General features: G+C 31.5%; 1 protein-coding gene across 1 annotated transcript in view; it reads left to right on the plus strand.

Annotated features, from left to right (window-relative positions):
• Cap-D2 (CAP-D2 condensin subunit) overlaps positions 1–23,550 on the plus strand; it is a 127,487-nt gene that overhangs the window by 93,639 nt on the left and 10,298 nt on the right. The window contains exons 19-24 of the mRNA XM_075354479.1: positions 5,100–5,248; positions 6,273–6,399; positions 11,501–11,628; positions 14,850–14,989; positions 20,349–20,487; positions 22,316–22,583. Coding sequence (XP_075210594.1) covers positions 5,100–5,248; positions 6,273–6,399; positions 11,501–11,628; positions 14,850–14,989; positions 20,349–20,487; positions 22,316–22,583 — 951 coding nt within the window. The remainder of the gene's footprint in view (positions 1–5,099; positions 5,249–6,272; positions 6,400–11,500; positions 11,629–14,849; positions 14,990–20,348; positions 20,488–22,315; positions 22,584–23,550) is intronic.

Here is a 23,550-nt window from a genome sequence, read left to right on the forward strand (position 1 = left end):
TTATTTCACATATTTTTATTTTGTAGTTGCAGCTTTTTGAGATAATATTGAATTATAAGAAAATTACTATCTTGTCCAGTTGTATTTTTTCTTTAATGTCGGATTAATTGTAATAAGTTATTGTATTTTATTATAAATAATTTTTAGGGATTCTGTTAAGTTTGAAATTTAAAAAATAAGTTAAAAAAATAAAAAAAAAAGAAGAAAAAAGTGTTGGATCCATGAATTGATGGCCTTGAAGCCTCTCAAATGGTGCTGTGTTATCTTTAAAAAAGTTTTTTATTGACTGACTCAGAGGATGAACTACTCGCTTTAAATTAAATTAAATAAAAAGTTGTTATCATCTGATCAGTATCATAATAGCTCTTTATTGACAATATTGTATTTTCTTTTTTTATCTTATTTGGCAGCAGTGCTTGTTTAAAGTTAGAATCAAAGGACAAAAGGAACTGTTTAATCATGCGCATGGCCATATGAAGGTAGAGTGAAAAATTAGATAAGAAAACATTTTTCTGTTTACATTTTGATTTATTTTTCAACTTAGTCACAGTTTAGGTCTATACACTTAGCCCAGCATTCAACAAGAGCACTTACGCCAGTTGTGTATGGCAATTTATCTTAAAATAACCGTCAACCCATTTCTTCCCAACATTGCGTAAACGCAACGGTACAAAATTATACATTTAATTTTTTGATTTGTGTTATGCACTTTTATTTGATTTGTGTTATTAATTCTAAAATAAATAAAGATTTTATTGATGTGTATTTTTTAATATTTTTTTTTACATATTTTCTTTCTTAGTGAACTTAAATAATGATAAAACCAATGCATTCAGAATCTGATTTCTTGTAAGAAATAAAAGTTAGTACTTTCTTGGAATGGAATTTTTTGTTTTGTCAGTTATTCTTATTATGTTTAGTTTATTGCTGAGCCATTTCCGTTATGACTGGGCTTTGGGTTTCTTTGTTATTCAATGTAATGTGATGTGTTGCATTGGCGTAACGGGGATTTACAACTAGTTGAGATACAGCTGTCGTGTGTAGTGCCTTGATCAAAACAAATTGTTGCCGTCATTACATACATCTTTCAGTTTTATTTACAGTATTTAGATTTTAGTGTGTGATAAATAACTTTTTTATTTCATAACATAAATTTAGTTATTAGTTTATAGTGTGTAGTTTGTGTCATCACCGAATAGTTAGACGTAATTATTATCATAGAAATATTGATGTATTTGTATGTAGTATATTCTGCTATGAGTTTTCAAAAGAATATTACAGAACAGCAGAAAATGCTTGTTACATTTGATGGGATTGAGGAAGAGAAAGAAGCATGCAGTGTCATTGCAGTAATTATATCACGTGATGTTGATGAAAATAAGGATGAAGAAAACTGATGATAACTAAATTGTTATCAACGATGGGGGTGATCTCATTCCTTCAGATATCGCTGGTTCTGTGAAGTCCATAGTTCTATTAGTATTAAACCAGCTAAACATAAAATGGCAAAACAAAAAGTCAAGGAACCTAAACCGTGTCAAATTGGGGAAATTCTTTACCAACTACATCAAAAATTCCAGATGATAATGAAATAAATAAACTTGAGGAAGAAATAAAAACAATACGGTGGTCTAACAGATCTTGAAACATTCAATTTCATTTTTGATGATGTTTTCTTGGACAAAATTATTTAGTTTTCTATCTCGCATGCTAAGGAAAAAATAACCATAGCTTTAATTCATCCAGACTTGAAAAACACTTATAGAATTCTTATTCTGACAGGTTATCACTTGCTTCCCTAATGTAAAATGTACTGGAGTAAAGATCCTGATAAAGGTTGTCTCTTGTGTGAGACAATGCCACAAAATAAATTTGGAAATTAAAAGTATATCCATTGAGACAACACAAAACTAGAAAATTGGAAAAATTTTCAAAACTCCACGCATATTATAATGAATTGATTGTCAAATTTAGCCAATTTGGGTGTTTTCTCAAAATATTTCAATTGACGAACAAATTATTATTTATCTTATTTTGGACATCATTCAGCAAAAATGTTCATGAGAGGAAAATCTGTGAAATTTTATATTTTATCAACAGGAAATAAAATTAACCAGATAGAATTTAAATCACAGTTAGTTTTGTCGTAACTTTGATGAGCGAAAATTGAACCAGACATAAGTGACAGAAATTTACTGTTAGGACAGTGAAGTAAAACGAGTTTACCAGACAGTGTATGAAAAGACAAAATTGACCATATTATAGATATTAATGAAACTAAATGGAAGACGAAGCTGTAAAGTGTGTCATAGTCAAACTATTTATATTTCTAAGAAATGCCAAGTGTTTTTACATGTGGCCTGTTTAAAAAATTTCACAAGGCAGCTGAAAAGTAAAATGTAAAATTACAAATATTACAGAAAATAGAGTAAACTGAAATTATTATTAATATTAATAAAATTATTTTATGTAATATCAGTCGTATATTTACTGTTTACATCATTTCCCATGTTTCATGTTGCGTAAACATAACATCGCAACTTGCAGACAACTCCCAATGTTGCGTAAACGCAACAGGTCATAACTCAAAAACTACAAATACGAGTTTCCCTTTCATGTCTTATTTTTTAAAGAGGATAGTAAAGATGTAGGTAGAATGAAAAAATTTGGGAAAGATGTGTAAATTGTTCTTTTGGGAAGAAATAGGTTAATATACTAATGAGCTATCTTAAAACAACTCTAAAATAACTGTCTATGGTGGCAATAACTTCATTATTGGTTGAAAATCTCTTTCCTACAAGCCATTTTTTTTAGGAAACAAGTGATAGTTACTGGTAGCCAGATCAGGTGAATATGAAGTGTTGGAGCAATTCAAACCGTAATTCCTTGAATTTTGCCATTGCAATGACTGAAGTATGAGCTGGAGCATTATGTTGATGGAAAAGCATTTTTTTCTTTTTTTTGCCAAATGTGGTAGTTTTTCCTTAATTTCATCACTGAGATGCTGCAATAAGGTCACATAATATTTGACATTTATTATTTCACCCTTTTTAAGATAATGAAATTATTCTACATGTTTCCCAAAAAACAGTTGCCATAACTTTTTTGTGTGGAAAGTTATTTTCACTTTTTTTTTGGAGCAAGTTGACCTTTTTCAATGCATTGTTTTGACTGTTGTTTTGTCTCAGGAGTACAGTGATGAACTGAAGTCTCATGAACTTTCAAATTGACGTAAAAATACCTCTGCATTATACCAAAATGTTCTTTTGGCACTATTTTTGGTCGAGCATGAGCAAACACAGCACCCATCTAGCGCATAACTTGTTCATCTCTAAATGTTCTTGCAAAATTTTGCGCTGTGTTCTGTTGACATACCTACAGACTCTGCTAACTCGTTCACTCATTGATTTACTAAAATGATTTTATGCACTTTTTTTATTGTTTGTGGCGTCACTTCAGAAGGGTGTCCACTGTGGCTCATCGCTAATGCATGTTCAATCCATTTTAAACTACAACTCAGCATTTACCATTTAACTGTTCTATTTGATGGAGAAGAGTCTCCCAATGTTATATCAAGCTCCTCTTTAATTTCCTTTGTATTTAAGCCATTAAGAAAAAAATATTTAATCATTGCATGTTGTTGAAGATTTTTTCATTTTCCAAATCACTCTAATTCTCTACTTTGATTGACTGTAAATACTGTACTAAATGATTTAGCGACTTGAAACTCTTACAGTAAATGAAAAATGGAATCATGTGACAACATTGAGAAATTAAATATACCAACAACATCTCTGTGTGAGGCCTGGAACTTTTCATCCCACAATTGTAGATTGATTCCTTATCTTTCTGCTTGACAGCACCACTAGAGAGATCAATTCCTGAAGAAAGGCTTCTGTGTTGTACAATTTGCTAAATGGGAATCTGTAGTTATACAGTTCAACATGTGTTCTGTATAAAGTTTAATTGTGATCCTCCCAGTGATAATGACATTCAGTGATGACAATCGATTTGAAATGACTGGATGTCTACGTAATGGGAAGACTATGGGATATGGGATGCCCAAGGATGTCTGAAGAAAATGATGAATGTGTCAGGGAGTATTTCCTGCAACATTCTAAGAAATACTTTAGGAAGGCCAGCTGCAAACTACCAGATGATGACAGTGTGGAATGTTTTAAAGAAACTCTTACACTTGCGTCCATACCATTTACACCTGTTAAAGACTTTGAAGCCTACCACTGACTATACTGTGTCTGTTGGCTTTGTAATCAAAATGTTGCAGCATGAAGGCTATAACTTTCTTGATCTTGTTTAGTGACAATACTTCATCTTAGTGAAACATAATGTCTGTTTCTGGGCTCAAAAAATCCCCATTAACATTGTGAAAGACTCCCAAAAATGTAATGTTTATCGCTAAAGCAAGAATAATAGGAATTGCTTATTCGGATATGCTGTATACAAGGCTCTTTCCTCCGCTGCAGGTAGACTGGAGAATTTTATTTAGCAACAAGCCTTCTCACTGACAACTCTGTACAGGTTACAGGTTGGTTGAATGACGTTTATCCCAACTGCTGGATTGGATGGCATGGACCCAGTGACAGAGCTTGTTTGTGGTGTCTTCCAAAGTCACCTGATGTGATTTGTAAACATTCTTGTGTATGGATTCCTCTGCTATCGTACTGATCTACCTGATTTTTTGAGAAACAGGATTGAAACTGATGTTGCTTCCATTACTTCAAACAGGCTGGTTAAATAAAGTGCGAGACAAACTCTCCTACTGGTTGAATGTATGCCAGTGATGAAACTGAACACTTTTTATGAATAATTTTAAGAGTACTCTTCCATTTTACTTGTGATGTAATACTGTAAATCAAAATTAAGAGATAGTAAAAATATTAAAACCGCCATTATTCTTTTTGTTTACTCTGTATTCTGTATTTTGGTTTTTATATTAATTTTTTATTATTTGTATAATTTTTAAAAAATTCTAACTAGTATATAATAAATATTGTGGAAATGCAAGCTATATGTTTACAAGCATCAAAAAACTTATTTAAAGATTATTAGAAAATCTAAAACTTTTCCCTTTGCATTAGCTGAAAGGTGTTACTACTGTTGAGGAAGAAGATGAGCTGGATATGGCTGTTGGTGTAGCATCTGCTAATGATGATACTTTAGCAGAGGAAATACGACTTGTTTGTGAAAATGAGATTCTCTTTGGTGATGGAATTTTAGCTAAATTTGCGTAAGTTTCAGTTATTTACTTCAGTTTATACAGGTGTATTTCAGTAACTTTAAGAAATTGGATATAATCTTCATGAAGTACCAGCTGCTACTTGAACTTAAAAGACATAAGTGGGCAGTTGGAAGGATTGCATCTTCATATTTCAAGTTCTTATTTTCTCTTAAAGGATATAGAGGATCCTAAGGTACTTCTGATTTTTTATGTTTACAAAAGTATCTAGATGTTAAATAATTGTAAATTATTGAATTTATTTATTCAACTCCTTACTAATTGTATGCTGATTTTGAAATAAAAAAAACTAAAAATTATTTTTTTATTATTTAAAGTTGCATATTTTAACACTTTTCATGGATATTTTAAGCATTTTTCATGCATATTTCAAGCTTTTTATGTTGCATATAATGTGGTCTCTAGTAATTAAACACAAGGCTAGTAGCAGAGTTAAGAAGTAGGATAAATAAAAAATTTGTATGCAGGTAGGTACCTACTAAATAAATGTTTTAAATTGTGCTTCTAGATGAACGTGTAAGGTGGCATACTTAATATATTGCACATCTTGTCCAACACGTATATAAAATTTAAGTATCCAATACTTAAAAAAGGAAGTCAAATGATTGTTTATGCAGCATTCATAATAATTGATAGTGATGTCTTTCTATATAATTGATAGTTATTCTGTATTCTTTGTACTTAGCTTTAAAATGGTTAACCATGTTGAAAAATTAATATTTATTTATAAAACATTCTTTATCTCTCAGCAATAACCAGAAATTTATTTGCTGCAGATCCAGTCGTTTCTTGGCTTGGTTTGCGCATTTCTTAATAAAGTTACTAGCAAATGTGACAAAAAAGGAAGATTGGTATAAAAAAATGAAGAAGAAATATTTATTTAAATAAGATTAAACTTTATTAACCTTCTGTATGAGTTCAGTCAGAGCAAAATAATTTTGCCAAAGCTATATTCTTAAATTAATTTCTAGTGAATTTTTAGGTTCTAATAAATTCATTTTTTTTTTTTTTAAAGGAATTTACCTCGCATGATTTTAGAAAATGAAGGAAGATATGATAATGTTCATCTAAAATCTGTTACTTCTGTTACGTTAGGTCAGTTTATGATGGTTTCAAACAGGTTTTGTTCTCAGAATATTCAGGTATTGTTTGTTTTTTATTATTACTAGTGTATTAATTAATGCAAAATAGCTGTGGTTGGCAATTATTAAATGTATATTAAATATATGCAGCAAGTATAACTTTTTTAAAAATTTTAAAGGTCTGCACATTCATTTTAATTCATATAAAATTGTTTTACCAGAGATTTAATATTGTTTAAAGTACCCACTAACAATATAAAGTTATATTGTTCTCTGTTGAACTATGTAAGTCATATAGTTCTCTGCTGAACTGAATAATTTGTATAGTTCTCTGTTGAGTTATATAAGTTATATCATTCTCTGTTGAATTAAGTTAATTAGAATTAATTAAAGTTAATGTGAACCAAGCTTTCTAATTATAAATTTGTTATAGTATATATTTAAGATTAAATTTCCTGGCTGTTCAATTTGTGTAAAAAATTAATAGCTTATCTATTATTAAAAAAGTTAATCCAATTTTTAAATACAAGAAAAGCACTCTGTAGAAATTTATAAGGAAATTAAGGGAAGTTTATTTTGATGAAATAATGAATAATCAAATTTTAGTGAATTTTGTATCTTCATAAAAGAAGATTAATGATTCACACTGAAGATCATTCTGCCAACTCTCTTCTGTGATTGAAGAGTTGCAGCAAAAATCAATAAAAAAATTGATAATGATAAGTGATTCACTGTTGATGAATCTTGCAGGCCATTTCTTTAGAATTCAAAGTCTCTCCTCAGTTAATTGTAATGACATTAGGTTCAAAAATAATTTTCCCACGTGAGTTTCTTAGCTTCTGTCCAAAGTAGACAAGGAAAGTCAGTTTCAGTCTAGTCTGTAAGGTCTCTAGACATATAATTTAAATTATTTATTTAACCTCCAGGACTACTGTTAGGTATTGCTTCAGAGGTTGAGATGAATGATTTGTAGCATGTGTGAAAATGCCATGTCTGACTGGGATTCGAACCTGGGACCTCCGGATAATATATTATTTATTAATTTATTTACTGGCTGCTCATGTAGCGCATGATATGGTAACATTTAGTTAATCATCTCATAAACTTTCATTACAAGTTTAACATGGGGTAAATTTAAATAAGTTTAACATGGGGTATCACTAAAAATAACATGTTATTTTTAGTGTGTATTTTTGTAAAGTGGTTTTGTTTTAGAGTTACAAAAATGAAGATTGCACTCTTGAGCTACAATGTACAATAAAGTTTTATGTCCCATTTGGGGAGAACTCAACTCACTTTTTTAAGAAAACAAAACAGATATTTGAGGTATGTTTCATGGAGGTCATAAGTGTTGAAGTAATACAAGGCATTTTTGTAGGGCTATGAAGCCATTAAAAATGAATCTACCTAGGAAGTTCTTCATCTTCGAAAACTCATGACAGTGTGGAAACAGTGCGAGCCCTTATTTGGTCAAACTGTTGACTGACAGTAAGAATGATAAAGTTTGGCATTAAGTTAAATTATAATTATACTGTGGTCTATCAAATTTTAACACAGGATTTGGCATTAAGGAAAGTGTGCAAAGATGATTCCCAAAAACTTCTCAATCCAATATAAGGACAATTGGAAGTATGTCTTGATCTCCTGGAAGACGTACAAAATGGTGCTAATTTGATAATGATGGTAATTTTTTCATCAATTCATCACTGGTGACGAATAATGTGTCTTTACAATCCCAAAACAAAATGTTTAAGTCAGAAGTAACAATTCTTCAACTCAGCCGGCACAAAAAAGGCGAAAATGAGCAAAGCCATCTACTTCTTTTATTAACTTCTTTTAACAGCCAGAGGATTATTTATAAGAAATTAGTGCCTTAAGATAATAAGGCATTAACCATTAATCAGTTTTACAAAATAAGGTTTTTAAAAGATTAAGAAGAAGACTTATTCATGTGTGACCATGAATTGAAAACACGTGGATGCTGCACTATGACAATGCTTCTTGTCTTACTGGGACAATTAATAATTTTTGGCAAAAAAGGACATTTCTATGATTTCTCAGTCCTCATCTGATTTAATTCCATGTGACGTTTTTCCTCAAACTAGACGTATATCTCAAAGGATGCTATTTTGGAACAGAGGGGAAAATGGAAAGCTGTTGTCAATGAACTAAAAACAAACTCTGACTGGTAATTTCCAACCCTCATACATAGAGTGAGAGTAGTTTTCTGGCGATCTGTTGAACCCCATGAGAACTATTTTGAAGATAAAGTTCATTTATAGTTTTAAAATAAATGCAGCTATATTGAAACAGTCTCATACTTTATTTACAGACCTTGTACTTGTGACCCAACGTTTTACTTGATCAGTTGTTAAACTCATGGCTATAACTATATTTTTTTTGGATCTGTGGTGCCTACTGGTGTAAGGCCAATTTCCTTTTGATCCTCTCTTATTTTTCTGATCCATCTGCAAACTGTCTTGGTGTTTTTCGAGTCGAGATTATACTGTACTAGCTGTTTCAGAGGTTTTGAATCTTGCATCCTCATGATATGCCCAAAGAATCCTAGTCTCTTCTTTCGCATGGTATCATGATGGGTTCTAACTCATAATACATGACTTTGTTGGGCACAGTCCACACTGTCTTTCTTTCTGGTACTTTTTATTGATGCAGGTTCTTCCAATTCTTCTTTAGATTTTCTGGAGTCTGTCTGTCTTCGATTGTTCGTTCAGGTGGAAGAGTATTTCTGCTGCATAAGTGGCTTCTGGTTTTATAACTGTGTTGTAATGTCTTATTTTTGCTTTATTGAAGGTATTTTTTATTGTAAGTGTACCAGGTTAATTTTTGAGCTTTAGCTAGTTTGTTTCTTTTTATTTGGATTAAGTTTTCTTTTGTTTAAGTTGTTTGTTACTATTTCTCCAAGGTATTTAAATTGAGTTACTATTTTGATTTTATTACCGCTTATATTTACTTTTAATTGTGTTGGTTTTTGGGGCATAATTTCTGTCTTTTCAAATGAAATTTTGAGGCCAATTTTATTTGCAATGTTTTCAAGTTCTAATATCTCTGATTCTGCTTAATGTCTTTTGCTAGCAGTGCCAAGTTGTCAGTGATACAAAGACAGTTGTTTTGCTTTTTGCCTATTTTTACTTTTGGGGGCATTTTTTGAGCCATTTCTAAAGCACAGTTGAATAATAGCAGTAAGAGCTCATTGCCTTGGCGCATTCCTGTTTTGATCTCAAAAAGTTCTGAGAGCTCCCCTCTGAATTTTATGTTAGACTCAGTGATTGTGAGGGTCAGTTTTATCATGTTTATTAATTTGATATGTAGTCCAAAGTGTCTTAGAATTTTTAGTAGGAATTCTCTGTGGATGCAGTCATAAGCTTTCTTTAAATCTACAAATGTTATCATCATGACTCTGTTTCTTTTCCTGTTGTAATCCATTATTAGCTTGAGACTCATGATCTGGTCTGGACAGCTCCTCCAGGATCTGAAACCTCTCTGGTATATTGTAGTTCATTCTCGAGTTATGGACTGATCCTGTTGAGGATGATTCTTGAACGAATTTTGTATGTTGTGTCCAGGAGTGAGATTCCCCTGTAATTTTTAGGGTCTGTTTTTTCCCCTTTTTTGTGTAGCGGATGGATGAGGGCTGTTATCCAGTGTTCTGGTTGTTCTTCTTTGATCCAGATGTTGACTAGCCGTTGATGAAGGGCAATTTCTGCTGATCTTCCTGCGTGTTTGCAGATCTCTACAAAAGTCTTATCTTCTGCTGAGGCTTTGTAATTCTTCATCTCACCCAGTGCTTGGTAGACTTCTTTTATTGTGGGAGGGTTGATGTTTTCTGGTGGTGTTGTTATTGGGGTGTTGGTATTGAAGTTTAGGAATTCTGTTGGTTCTTTGCAACTTAGGAGTTTGTTGAAATATTTAGCTAGGTTTTCCATGTTGTCTTTATTGTTATGGACCAGTTTACAGTTTTCATTCTTTATTAGTAGGGTTGGGGGTTTATATTTTTGGAGCTGATTGTTGAAGGTTTTGTAGTAGTTTTTCAACTGTGTTTTATTGAATTCTTCTGTTGATTTTAGTGTGTCTTTATGGAGTTGTCTTTTTATTTTTCTTAGGGTTTAGGTGGTTTCTTTTTTTTATTTTACTAGATTCTGGAAGGATGTTTTTGATTTTTGGGATTGGTGAAACAGCCATGCTTGATGTCTTTTTTCCACTGTTTCGTCACATTTGCTGTTCCACCATTGATTTTTTTTACGATATTTTATTGGCGCTAATTCTTCTGTGAATTGTTTAAGGCTGTTGACTAGATCTTTGAGTTTTTTCCTTGATTGTTATTTTTTTGGATATGTAAATGATCATTATTTATATATATATATATATATATATATATATATATATATATATATAAACATATATATATATATATATATATATATATATGTTTTTATTGAACATATAATGTTTAATGGTTGGAGGACTTGAAAAGAAATTCAACCCAACTGAAAATAATTGTAATTATAGTTCCAAGTAAGGATCTACTTACTTAGAACTGAAACCAGGATCTTGGTTTAATTATCAACAACTCTACTACCTCAGCTATCAGGATAGTCTTTCATCTGTTGAAAAAGCTTTTTTTAAGGATGGATTGATAGGAACTTTAGCCTTTAGGCTTGAACCACCCAATAGGAAACAGACTTCCTAAGTTGATCCAAACCCCTATCAGATAAAGCATGGATGAATTATGCTATGATCAAGGTCCGAACAATTTAAATAAAGAGGATTTTCTAGCTGAGTCAAACCTTTACCAACACAAATGGTAATGGTGGTAAGAAGGGATCAAGTATAATGAAAAAAAGAGAAAGGGATATATATATGATATATATCATATATTAATATATATCAGTCATGATATATTAATTTCTGTTTTCTTCAGCAACTCATATACTAAAATTGAAACTTATTGTATAAGATTGCAAAATTTTTATTAGAAAAGTGTAATTAATCTATTGATATGTTTCTGCTATAAGTAATGAAAGCAACCAATTTTATTTTCCGAAATTCATATAAATCTTTAGTGGAAAAATCATTGTATCCCTTTAACATAACACATGAGGTATTTTCACTATTGCTTATTATGTTTATTTTTGTTTTGCAGCTGTTTATTACAGTGTTGGAAAGAACAAATGATGTAGTAGTAAAAAATAATTTGGTGATACAATTTGGAGAACTCCTTTTCCGGCATCCTAATGTGCTTGAACCTTGGATTTCATATTTATATTCTAGGTGAGGATTTATTTTTGAATATTTTTAATTAATTTATATTAAAATAAACCTATATTAACATATATTCACTAAAGCATTAAATTATTGATTGGACAGAATGCTGTTACCTCTGATAAATTAAGTTTCATTAAGTAGAGCGTATTTTCAGAGGTAACTCCACTTTCAGTTCAAAATCTTTGTGTGTATTTGTATTCACGCACACAAAAATTTTGTTATTATATGTGGGTGTCTTTACAATTCCTTTCTTAACAGCCAATCTAGTTGGTGCTATACTGTGATATTTAGTTAGCTTCATTTTTTATTATAAATTTAACTGCTGTATATTTGTGTACAATATTTTGTAGCTTCTTGTTATAAAGGTTATCATTGTCACAGTTGTTTGGTCTGCTTTCACTCATGTTCTTCAGGGGATAATAGCAACTCTGGTTATTTGCTTGTGCATAAAAAACTCCCAGACGGGAGAGCAGCCAGCCAGCAAGCACAGCAGGGTAAAGTAATTAGGATTACATCAACCAAAGGCCTTTGTATAGTGCATATGCTTGAAGAATAAATAAAATTTCAGATGAAAAATGGAACCATTTAAAATGAGTTTTTGAGCTTTCTTCTTTATAATTCTTACCCTCCTGCCACTACTTAAATCTATTTTGATATTTTAACAGCCAATGCTATTCATCTGTAAGGTTGTTGAACCGATGTTCGTCATAAATCTTCTACAATTTTCAAACAGAATTCAGACACTGTTTTGAAAAATTATTGTATAAATTTCTATTAAAAACATTAAAGGTTAAACTGTGTTCTTGTTAAACAATTTAAATCCATTTTCTTTTCAAATTACTCCTTTATCGTTGTTTTTAAGGTTATTAAGTTTTTAATTAAACCAGTAAAAATTTATTCCGTACAGTTTTTACAAGCAGTACAATATAAACACTCAATATTTGAAGTGATTCATGACAAGATATTTAAACAATGGAAAGTATGTGCTGATGGTATAAAAACTTTAAGAAAATTCATATCAACAGCAAAGATTTGAATTAACCATCAGAATAATACGTAATATTTCATCAATACAGATTATAATAAGGATTTGAGCAATGGTGTACAGAAGAAACAGACAAAAGAGTGTCCACTGTATATCCTGTAAATCTAGTAGTAAACTTTCTATATTTTGAATAAGAGGCAAGACCATCCATTACAGGAGATACTGTTGCCAACAATTCTTGATTTTATTAAGAAATATTGGTGAAGCATTTCATCAAATGCCTTTGCTTGAAATGGATGTTACTCTGACATTCAATCTGTAGTTTTGAATCCTGCAAAATAAACCCAATTGGTGAAAGTTGAGTGCCATCTCATGATACCATATTGAAACAGAGAACTGACAACATGTAATGATATAATTTTTTTGTAAATAGTTTGTTTTTTAGCTTTTATTTTTTAAACACCTTTGAAAATTTATAAAAGAGAGAAATTTGGTAGAAATCTTTGAAATAAGTATAACAAGTTTGGAAATATCAAACAACTGAAATTGTCAATGAAAAAATTCAAACTTGAATTTTTCCATGTAAATTGAAGAAAGATGTAGCAATATATAAATTTAAAGATGAATATTACAATTGATTATGCTTATACCCTTGATTATAAAAGGTGGAGTTTATCTTGGGCCAACTGAAAATTCTATGTACTTTCTTTTTCTGTTTAGCCTCCAAAACCACCGTAAGGTATTACTAAAGAGGATGATATGTATAAATGTAAATGTGTATCGTAGTCTTGTAGAGTCTCAGGTTGACCACTCCTGAGATGTGTGGTTAATTGAAACACGACCACCAAAGGACATGGTATTCATGATCTAATATTCAAAACTGTATAAAAGTAACTGCCTTTACTAGGATTTGAACCTTTGAACTTCCAACTTCCAAAATCAGTTGATATGCGATGACGAGTTCACCACTAGACCAACCCGGGTTAAATTCTATATTCAAGAAATGAATTGCTTCAGATACATCACCATTAAAAATTTTAGAAATGTCTACCTTAAACTGAAGAGTTTTTAAAAACAGGATCATGAACTGACAGTTTCCTGATGACCGATGCAGAATATTTTCTGAAGTGATAACTAATTAACTGTAGATTGGTGATAATTTTTACCATGGGTCCAAGAATCAAAATTTGCATGATGTGTATTTCACAATTTTTTGGCTTGTTACAAAATCACTTTTACAACTGTGTTCAAAAGATTTTGTCTTCATTACCAGTTTTTATCACATAATTATCAAAATCATCAGCACAGCAAAGATATCCTCAAAAATATGCCTTGTCTTTTAGCCCTGAATTTTCTATAATGTTTAATCGTCATCAAAATTTGAAATAATTGTTCATAGCTGAATTATCTTTTGGATAAGTATTTATTTACAAAGCTTCTTTGCTTAATGCAATTTTTAAAAACCAATTTCCATTTTTCTATTGGTACATAATACATTTTTTTTCTTTCTAAAAGAAATTATACTGTAAATTTCCTTTAATTTTTTATTTACATTACTTATATAACTGCTTTTAGAATTCTAACTGTTTTTAGTGTAAATAGTAATTGTGAATAATTTATACTTTTGTTGTGATAAATTATGGTAATGGAATAAGAACACAAACATGTTTCTCCATTGGAGAGGTCTGTTTTATTACTATCTTTGGTGTTAGATTTATTAAATATTATACACACACGCGCGCGCGCACATATATTCATCTACATTAATATTTATTAATACTATTACACGTGTGTGTAAGGATTTAATTAAAATTTCTAAATAGTCATTATAGTAGTGATTAATTTTTAAGTACTTTAAAATACAATATTAAAATTATAAGAAGGAAAATAAAGTATAGAAAAGTGCTTTATTTTCAGAAATGAAATTATAAGAAAACACTCATAGTTGATGGATTTCTAACTGTCAGTACAATAATGCTCTACTATGTTATAAAACCTGGTTAGCTATCAGATAAATAAAGTAAAATGGTTTTACTATAATGATCAACACATTGTATTCAAATTCAGTAAATTGATTAAATTATTTTTTTCTGATAGATAATATTTAAATGTATAAATATATTTCTTTTTTTTTTATAACTATTGTTAATTTTATTGATATGTCAGTACAGTTATAGCAAAGGTGATTAGTTTATCTCTAGATTTCTTGGTTTTGGATTTATTTCACTTTATTATGTTACAGACTGCGAGATCCTTGTCGTGATGTGCGGCTTAATACACTTTTAGTGATATCGCATTTGATCACAAATGAAATGGTGAAAGTTAAAGCACAGATATCAGATGTTGCTCTTTGTATTGTAGATAATGATGAGGAGATAAAAGGTAAGCTAATTTCATTTATTTATCACATAGTTGTGTTTTGATACATTTAGTTTGGTTCAGTTATTTGGAAAAAATGTTTTCTGGTTGCTGTTCCTGAGATCATAGACTTTAAAACCCTGTGGTATGTGTGAATGTAAATGAAGTCTAGTCTTGTTCAGTCTCAGGTTAACCATTCCTGAGATGTGTGGTTAATTGAAACCCAACCACCAAAGAACACTGGTATCCACAATCAGGGAGGCAGGGGCTGGATCAGATGAAATGCACAAGTTCATTGAAATATTTTCAGAATTGTAAAAAAAATTGCATTTTACTTAACCGGTTTTTTTTTTTTTTTAAATAATAGTCATTCCTTGAATTAGAGTAAATCTGAAAATATTTACAAATGAACTGAGGTGCAGTGATACAATTTAGTACAATTTATTTTATAGAAAAGCTGACAACACAGTTGTAGGACTTTTCCATCATGCAGCTAAAGCCACGTTCTGGGGAAGACCTAAAACTGTGGGTTGTTTTTTATGCACAGCTTATACACACAAACTTAATTAAAAATATTTATTTTATTTAAATATAATAATTTTTCATTTATTTTATTTTATTTAATGATCCTAACTAAAGCACACATGCATACTATATTTAATTCGCATGGGTGTGGCGGTACTAATGGCAACAGTTGGACTAACTACATTAATGTAATTTCACAACTTACATAGAATTAATTTCGCATGTACAGTCAGCAGACTGGTGTCACACCAGGTAACGAGTCAATCAGACAATGAAGTTGGAGACCTAGTCAGACCAAGTCACTTTTTTACACTTTAATTATTATACATTTATTTATTTCTACCATCCACCTGACGTCCCATAGCATAGCAGTAGTTAGAGCATAGAGCATTTTCTGGGGTCAGGGTGCAATTTTACAAAGATTTCTTTTGGAAATATTGTTATTTTTAATTGTTAACAAATGTACGTAAGAAAACTATGACCTTAAATAGGTATACTGATGGTTACTTTGCCCTACAGCCTCGTCCTCTTGCCTTTTTAAGTTGAAAATGTAATGGCATCAATTCTTCGTATGTAGAGATAATCTGACCAAGTTTGGTCAAAATCGGTCCAGTTGTTCTGGAGATATAAGGTGATTTAGAGGCCAACATTGAACACACATATGAACATTAACATTTGTAAAATTTCCATCTGGTTTTTAGGGTTCATTAGCTGTCAAAATTCAAGATCCGGTGAAAACTGCATATGCTCAAATTGGACCGATTACAATATTTTCCCTATGGGAATTTTACTTTTCCTTTACAAAAATGTAAAATAAAATCTAAGAAAAAAATAGCAATGCAACTGTAAAAAATGGGTAACTGGTGTGTACAATGATTAATTTGGAGAAACAGTTTTTTTAAATATAAAAAAAAATAATTATGATGATTTTAATTAAAGTAACACCTGGAATAAATCAGATCACAAATAATTACATAAAAAACCTATGACATCTGCAGATAGAAAAAATAAATATTTTAAAATACTCTTTATCTCTTAAAGAAGATACAGAAAACTAAAAGATTAATAATTATATTATTAACTTAAATGTTAAAATATTAAAAATAAATAATTATATGTTTTATAATTGTCAGAGATGAATATTGAATACTGATTATATCAAAAATAACTTGTGAAAAAATGTTTTAATTTTATATTTAAAATAATACTTTATAAATGATTGTTATTTTCTTATTAATTATTACTCTTTAAATAAATCCCACCAAAATCTATATTATTTAAAATGCATTATTAGAAGTTTAATTTTCTGATATAAGCATTACTTCAGAAAAAAGAATATCACAGTAGTTGAAAGCACAGTACAAAATAATATTTTTAGAACTTTATTTATTTATTTTTAATATAGTTATGTTGCTTTTGATGGAAATGAATTTTGTGTTTTTTTCTTGTTTTTTTTTTCTTAAAAGCCTCCCACTTCACTTAACTACATATTTTTTTATTTATTTATTTTTATCTTCAAAGAATTGGAGGAATCCCATTTTTGGGCAAAGTGTCGGGCTCGGTAACAGGTTTCGCAAGATGTTATTAACAGTGCATATATGTGCCTGTGCCCTACCGACTAAACCTCCTGTCTCACCAATCCTCCTCTCCCAGGGCCAGACCTGCAATTCAATTAAATATACTCAGCCCCAGGAGGTGCCATCAAGCTCAGGAGTTTCAGAGTCTCCTTGCCTCATCACCATCATTGATCCACACAAATGCGGACCAACAACCATCTAGCAGGTCCTCTGTCCTAATCAGAGGACTTTTCTAGGCTGATCCAAACAGACCTGATCTTCTATCTGTTCATTGACATTCACCTTGTGCACTCATAAAAAGTGTGTTCACAGGTGTCATGTTGACCACAATAAATGCACGGAAGTGACTCTCTCCGCTTGAATTTAAACAGGTAGGCATTAAATACTCTGTGGCCTAATAGTAATTGGGTTAACAAAAATCCTACTTCACCATGCTTTCTCTTTAGCCTGGGTTCAGTTGTCAGAATGAGTTTTCTTGTCCAGGTTCCTTTTTCAGTGTTTTCCCAATATTCTGCAGCATTAGGATTTTGGCTTCTTCCTTATCCATACCCTCATATATTCTTTTAAGCTGGGACCAGAGGTATATTGGAGGTACACCTGTAAATACCTCAACCGCGACACCAGATATTGTACGATATGCGGCTGCTATCTTAATCACCATTCTTCTGTGTAATGCTGCCAGTCTATGTAGGTTTAAAGACCAGGTTCCAGAGGATGGGACCCAGGACCGAACCCTGTGGAATGCCACCACCCATCCAGAACCTCACCTCTCCCTCTTCAGTCATTGCCATTATGTATCTTGTAAATAGTTGTTTAATGTTACTTGAATATACTCACTAAAGCCCCTATTTCGTACTGTCTCTAGTATGGTTGACCAAAATACGCTTCCAAATGCATTTTTAATGTTTAACAGCATCTGTCTGGTTCTCCAGGTACCCATTGACCTGTCTTTTGCCCAGTCACACACTCTGTTAATCACATCGACCGTGGACTTCCCCCTTACAAATTCATATAGCTGTGGTGAGAAGCCCTGGATTCTTCTAACTCATTTTTAATCCTCTTGACCAGTTTCACTTCTTTCCAAACACTGGATAAAATTCCCTTTTCCAGTGCCTAGTTCAAGGCTTCTAGCACTCGCCATGGGTATTTATGCTAGCTGTTTTATAAGTGCTCCCTCTATGGAAATCTCATCTTTTGTGTTTCATTATAAAGTACAGTAATTAAGTGTTTCATTATATTACAGTTTCATTATAATCAGGTTCTAATACCAGAAAGAGGTTCAAAACTGCTCTTAGGTCTGTACTCTGGTCAGTGAAGCCAGGGGTCTACCAGATCTTTTCATTGCAATTTGATAGGCCTTCCCCTACAGATCCAGGTCTAGGTTTTCAACTAGTTTTTTCTAAGCTTCTTTTTTGGCTGTTTTAATTTCTGTACACAGTTTATTTCTCACAGACTTGTACGCAGATGCAGTCATTTCAATCAGACCTGGTTGTTTCTTCTTTGCCTTTTGTAAGCTTCGCTTGGCTCATTTGGCCTCTGTTCTTATTGAGGTTATGTGTCCTGACCACCAATTGGCTCTCTTTTGGACAGTTGCGTGTTTTGGGATCAGTTTGTCCGACTCATCTTTTAAAATTGTCTGGAAATCCTCAGAACTCCATGGAGTCATGTACCCCAGTTTTATTACAACTGCGTCAGTGAATTTTTCAGCATGTGCAACAGTTGGTTCCCATCTTAAGTTCTGTTTTTGATACGTTACTGTATCACAAGGGCAGTAAATGCAATCATCCTGTGGTCGCTATTAAATTCTTAATCGATTACATGTCAATTTATTGTCGTGGAGATACTTCTTTCCGATGTAACCGTGATGTCAACCACGGAGCTGTGCCCTCTTCCAATGTAAGCTGGTATTCTCAGGGTATTCAACACCTCCATGCCTGTTGCACCAAACATTGTTGCTAATGCATAGCCTCTGATAATAGATCTCAGTCCCCAAGCTCTATGCATTCTGTCTTCATATCTTCTTCCAGTATCACTGGTTTCCTAGAATCTCTTATTAAACTCTCATGGTCTGTCAGGACTTTACTGAATCTTTCCAATCCTGAATTTGGGGATATATAGTCACAAACCAGCATGTACTCTGAGAGTTCCATCACCACGAATCCATTCCCTCTTATGATATATGTGACTGCATACTTACTTGACACATTTCTATGGCCGCGTCACCATCTCTATCAACAAGCCATGCACTAGTGTCTACCACTCCTCTGTTGGGCTCTGATATTATAAGGAAGTCCACCCCGGATTCTACTGCAGCCGCCCATACTAGGTCATGTGCATACTAGGTCTGTTTATGTTTATTTGTAAACAGTTCATTTCTTGTATTCACATTCCCGGCTTCCCATGCGATGACTGGTTTTTCTGCATATTACTCTCCCTGCAGTCTACCTTTTTGTGCCCTGTTCCTCCGCAGTTGAAGCAATTACAGCTCCTGTCCTGATCTTTACAAACTGCTGCTGTATGGCCAGTCTCCCAGCATCTGTTGCTAACTGAGTCTCCTGACTCAGTAGGATCACTGACACATTTCGACAGTTCCTTGAAGATTAGGAGTGTCACCTTAATGTCTATGTCCTTGTTCTATAATTTTTTTGACCACGGTTATTACTCCCTTGTTTATCCAGGTCCTTGACATTCTTGACTCTAGGATTTTGTCTACTATGGTCACACCTTGTGACGTGGCATTGATTCTCCCCTTCAAGTTTTTGGGCGCCAAACTGTTACCTTTAAGTTGTACCTCTACTTCTCTTCTACCTTTACGCACAGAGAGGATATCATTAGTCAATTTTGAAAAGATGCTTGTCATGATTTTTTGCTCTGATTTTGACATCAAAATCACAGTTTTTGCTGATGCGAATATGCATAGTGTGTAGCTTTAAATCCATTATTTTAGTTTTCCACATTTTGTCTAGTTATAACATCTTCATTGTAAACAGAAATTAGTTGGTAATACATATTTCAGCAACAGTTTTTTTCCTGCAAAGAATTGAATGTACAGTATAAATTTTAAAGTTAAGTTTTGGAAAATGATGGTATGTCTACAGTGAAATATAATTAGGAACTACCATTCAGTTAATAATTTCTTATTAACTTATGATTAAAAGTGATTTTACTAAATTAATTAAGGATAGAGAAATACATTATATGAAGGTTAGGGTTGGTATTAAATCCCTTATTCACGGATTTACTGTATATTTATTGCACTCTTATTCTATTTTGTTTTCTAGAAACGGCTACCAGATTATTTCATGAGTTATCTTCAAAGGGGAATACATTATATAATGTCTTACCCGATATTATATCAACATTATCAAATCCTGATGCAGTAGATCCTTTAACAGAAGAAAACTTTCAGAAGATCTTGAGGTTAGTGACAAATTTTTTCCATTGTGTTATATGATGTACATTTTACGTACACAATTGCATTTAGCTTTCATCTATTGTTATAAACATTAAATTGATTTTTAGAGTTCAATTTTAACTTGTATCTTTCATCTTTTTCATAAAATTTAACTCATTGACTCTACCCTTTGTAGCATATGAATTCTCTTTTGAAATCATTTATGCCGGCTCCATAGCAAAGGCACATTATTTTATTACGAAGACACATATTGCGAGTATGACTTTATTAATGATATGAGTGTACAGGGATTTTTATTTTTATGATATAGTAGTTCAGTTGTTTTTGCTGACACAGTTTAGTTTAAAATGTATGTTTATTATTACTTTGTTTTATCAAAAAATGACACCAAAGAGAGTGAATAAGGTGTTGTACATGGTATTGCTGTCAAAAAAAAAGGTTTTTAACCATTAATGGAACACAAGTTAGTAAAATTAAAAATTTTCTTGTGAGTAAATAATAATGATTTACTCACTGGAGTAAATTATAAGGTTTCAGGTAATTTATCTGATAATTTATCAGATTCAATTGTAAAAAATGCGTTTACAATTGTGTGATATGCAGATAAATTTTATTTCTTGTCTTTTATTATCTCTATAGCAAAAAGTGCAACATGGTTTGGAACATCAGTGTTAGAAATTTTATTTTGTAAATACAATTTCCAATCATGCTTTGGTATATGTATTTTAACTAGAAAGATAAGATGTTGGATGAAACAGTAGGTGAAAAAATGACGAATTCTTGCCAAAAATCAAATTGAAACAGATTGCTCTAAAAGCCAAAAGTTAGTGTTAACTACACTAACTGACTAGACAATGTACTTAAATTTTTTCACTCAGACAAATTCTTTTTTTTGTAATTTAGAAAACCTTCCATAAATTAAAGCAAACAGTTAATAAAATATATTAAAATAATTATTTACTTTATTAATTATTGCTTTTTAGTTTTTTAATACAATTCTTTTTAATGAATTTTATTAATAAACAATAAAACATTTTTAATAATTATTTATGTATTGAACTTCCAATAAAATTTATTTCTTCAAACTTTGTTCTTGATTTTTTTGTAACCAAACTATATATACAGCAATTAAAAAAAAAAAAAAAACTATAACATCATAAAATATATATTTTTAAATGTTACATATAGAATTTGTTGAGAGATGTCACGTTATAGAAAAACAAATCAAGTTTTTCTTAAAATAGACATTTTGGTTTGATCTGAATACTACTGTTGATATGGCAGATACGTACCATATGTCAAGTCTTGCAAAACTTGATTCAGTATATCTTGTAATAAAAAAAAAGAACGACGTTTGGTGATTTGGAACATACGCTTGATTTTAAATGAAATCTAAAAAATGGAGAAATAGAGTAGATCAAATTTGGCGAACAAGATGACTATGAAAGTTGGCTCTGCTTGACCAGTCTACTTGACTTGGTTTTCCTTAGTTTTGGTTATCTCATCCTATCAAGTGTCCTGGAGGATCTATCCCATATCAGAAGCAAAAATTAAATTGCACTTTTGTCATATGTGTTTCATGAAATCAATACATAACTAGATGCTTTGTCACTTTGAAAATAGTTATTTTGAAATACAAACTACCAGTTCTTATGATATTTATTTGATAACAGTATTTCACTAGTGAAACTATATTTATATTTTCACAATGACTTCTCAATTAGTTGTTTAATTCCTATAATCTGTATAAATATATATTTAAGTGTAAATTTCCTTATGTTCATAATGATCCTTTATGTTCATAATTTACTTTTAAATAAATGTGTGTTACAGGTATATGATAGAATTGATTCAAAAAGAAAAACAAATGGAATTATTGGTTGAAAAATTATGCGTAAGATTACGGAGTTCAGAATCTGAAAGGCAGTGGTCTGACCTTTGTTTTTGCCTTTCTCTGTTTTCTTATTCAGAACGTAGTATTAGAAAGTTGATAGATAATTACCATTCATCATTTTCAACTAAATTACATTGTTCAGCTGTTTACAACTGTATTAGTGGCATAATAGCATCTGCTAATAAATCTATTAAGCCAGCTGTTAAGGTGAGATATAAACATTTTTCATATAATTTATGTTTTTCTTTATTTGCTAAAAAACTAAAATTCTATAACTCTAAAAGGGAAAGTATTGTAATCGATCCAATTTCGGAGTATGCGGTTTTCACCAGATCATGATGTTTTGACACATAAGGAAACCAAAAAACCATATGGAAATATCTAGATGTTAATATTCATATGTGTGTTTGGAGTTCGCCTCTAAATCACATTACCAGGTGTGTAAATATGAAACTGGAATTTTTGTACAGAAAATACACGTTTGTTGTATGAAAATTATAAAAAAGATTTTATTTGAAATATTGTCTATCGCTAGCTATACATTTTTCCCATCTCCCTGACAATTTATGAATGCCACACTAAAAAAACTGTTGCTCTTTTGAGGCAAACCAGTTATCGAGCCATTTTTCATAAGAAGTGAAGTGCTGCTCAGCAAGTGCGTGTCCATCGATGCAAATTAATAGTTGTCGAACTGAGCCAAGTCTAGTGAGTAAGCCACATGCGAAAGTATTTCCCAACTGAATGCCTCAATTGTTTCCTTGACCGGTTTTGCTGTGTGTGATGATGCATTATCATGAAGCAAAATCACTTTGTGTGCCATTTTTTATATTCTGGCCATTTTTCACGCAATGCTTGATTCAAATCGATCATTTGTTGTCCGAGCATTCAGTATTAACGGTTTCACCAGGTTTTAGCAGCTCAATACACACCAAACACAGAACATTGTTGTCTTTCCATAGCGATTTGGCCTTGAAATCGATGTCGATGGTTTGCCTGGAGTTACCCATGATCTTTTACGCTTAGGATTCTCAGAATATATATCCTTTTTTCATCACTTGTCACAATTCGTTGGAGAAATGACTTTCTTTTGTACCTGGCAAACAGCATTTCGCAAATAATTTTTTGGTTTTCTTGCTGCCTTTCATTCAGTTCATGTGGAACCCATTTTCCAATC

Source organism: Lycorma delicatula, chromosome 1 (genome assembly GCF_047948215.1).
Source record: "Lycorma delicatula isolate Av1 chromosome 1, ASM4794821v1, whole genome shotgun sequence".
Taxonomy (NCBI): Eukaryota; Metazoa; Arthropoda; class Insecta; order Hemiptera; family Fulgoridae; genus Lycorma; species Lycorma delicatula.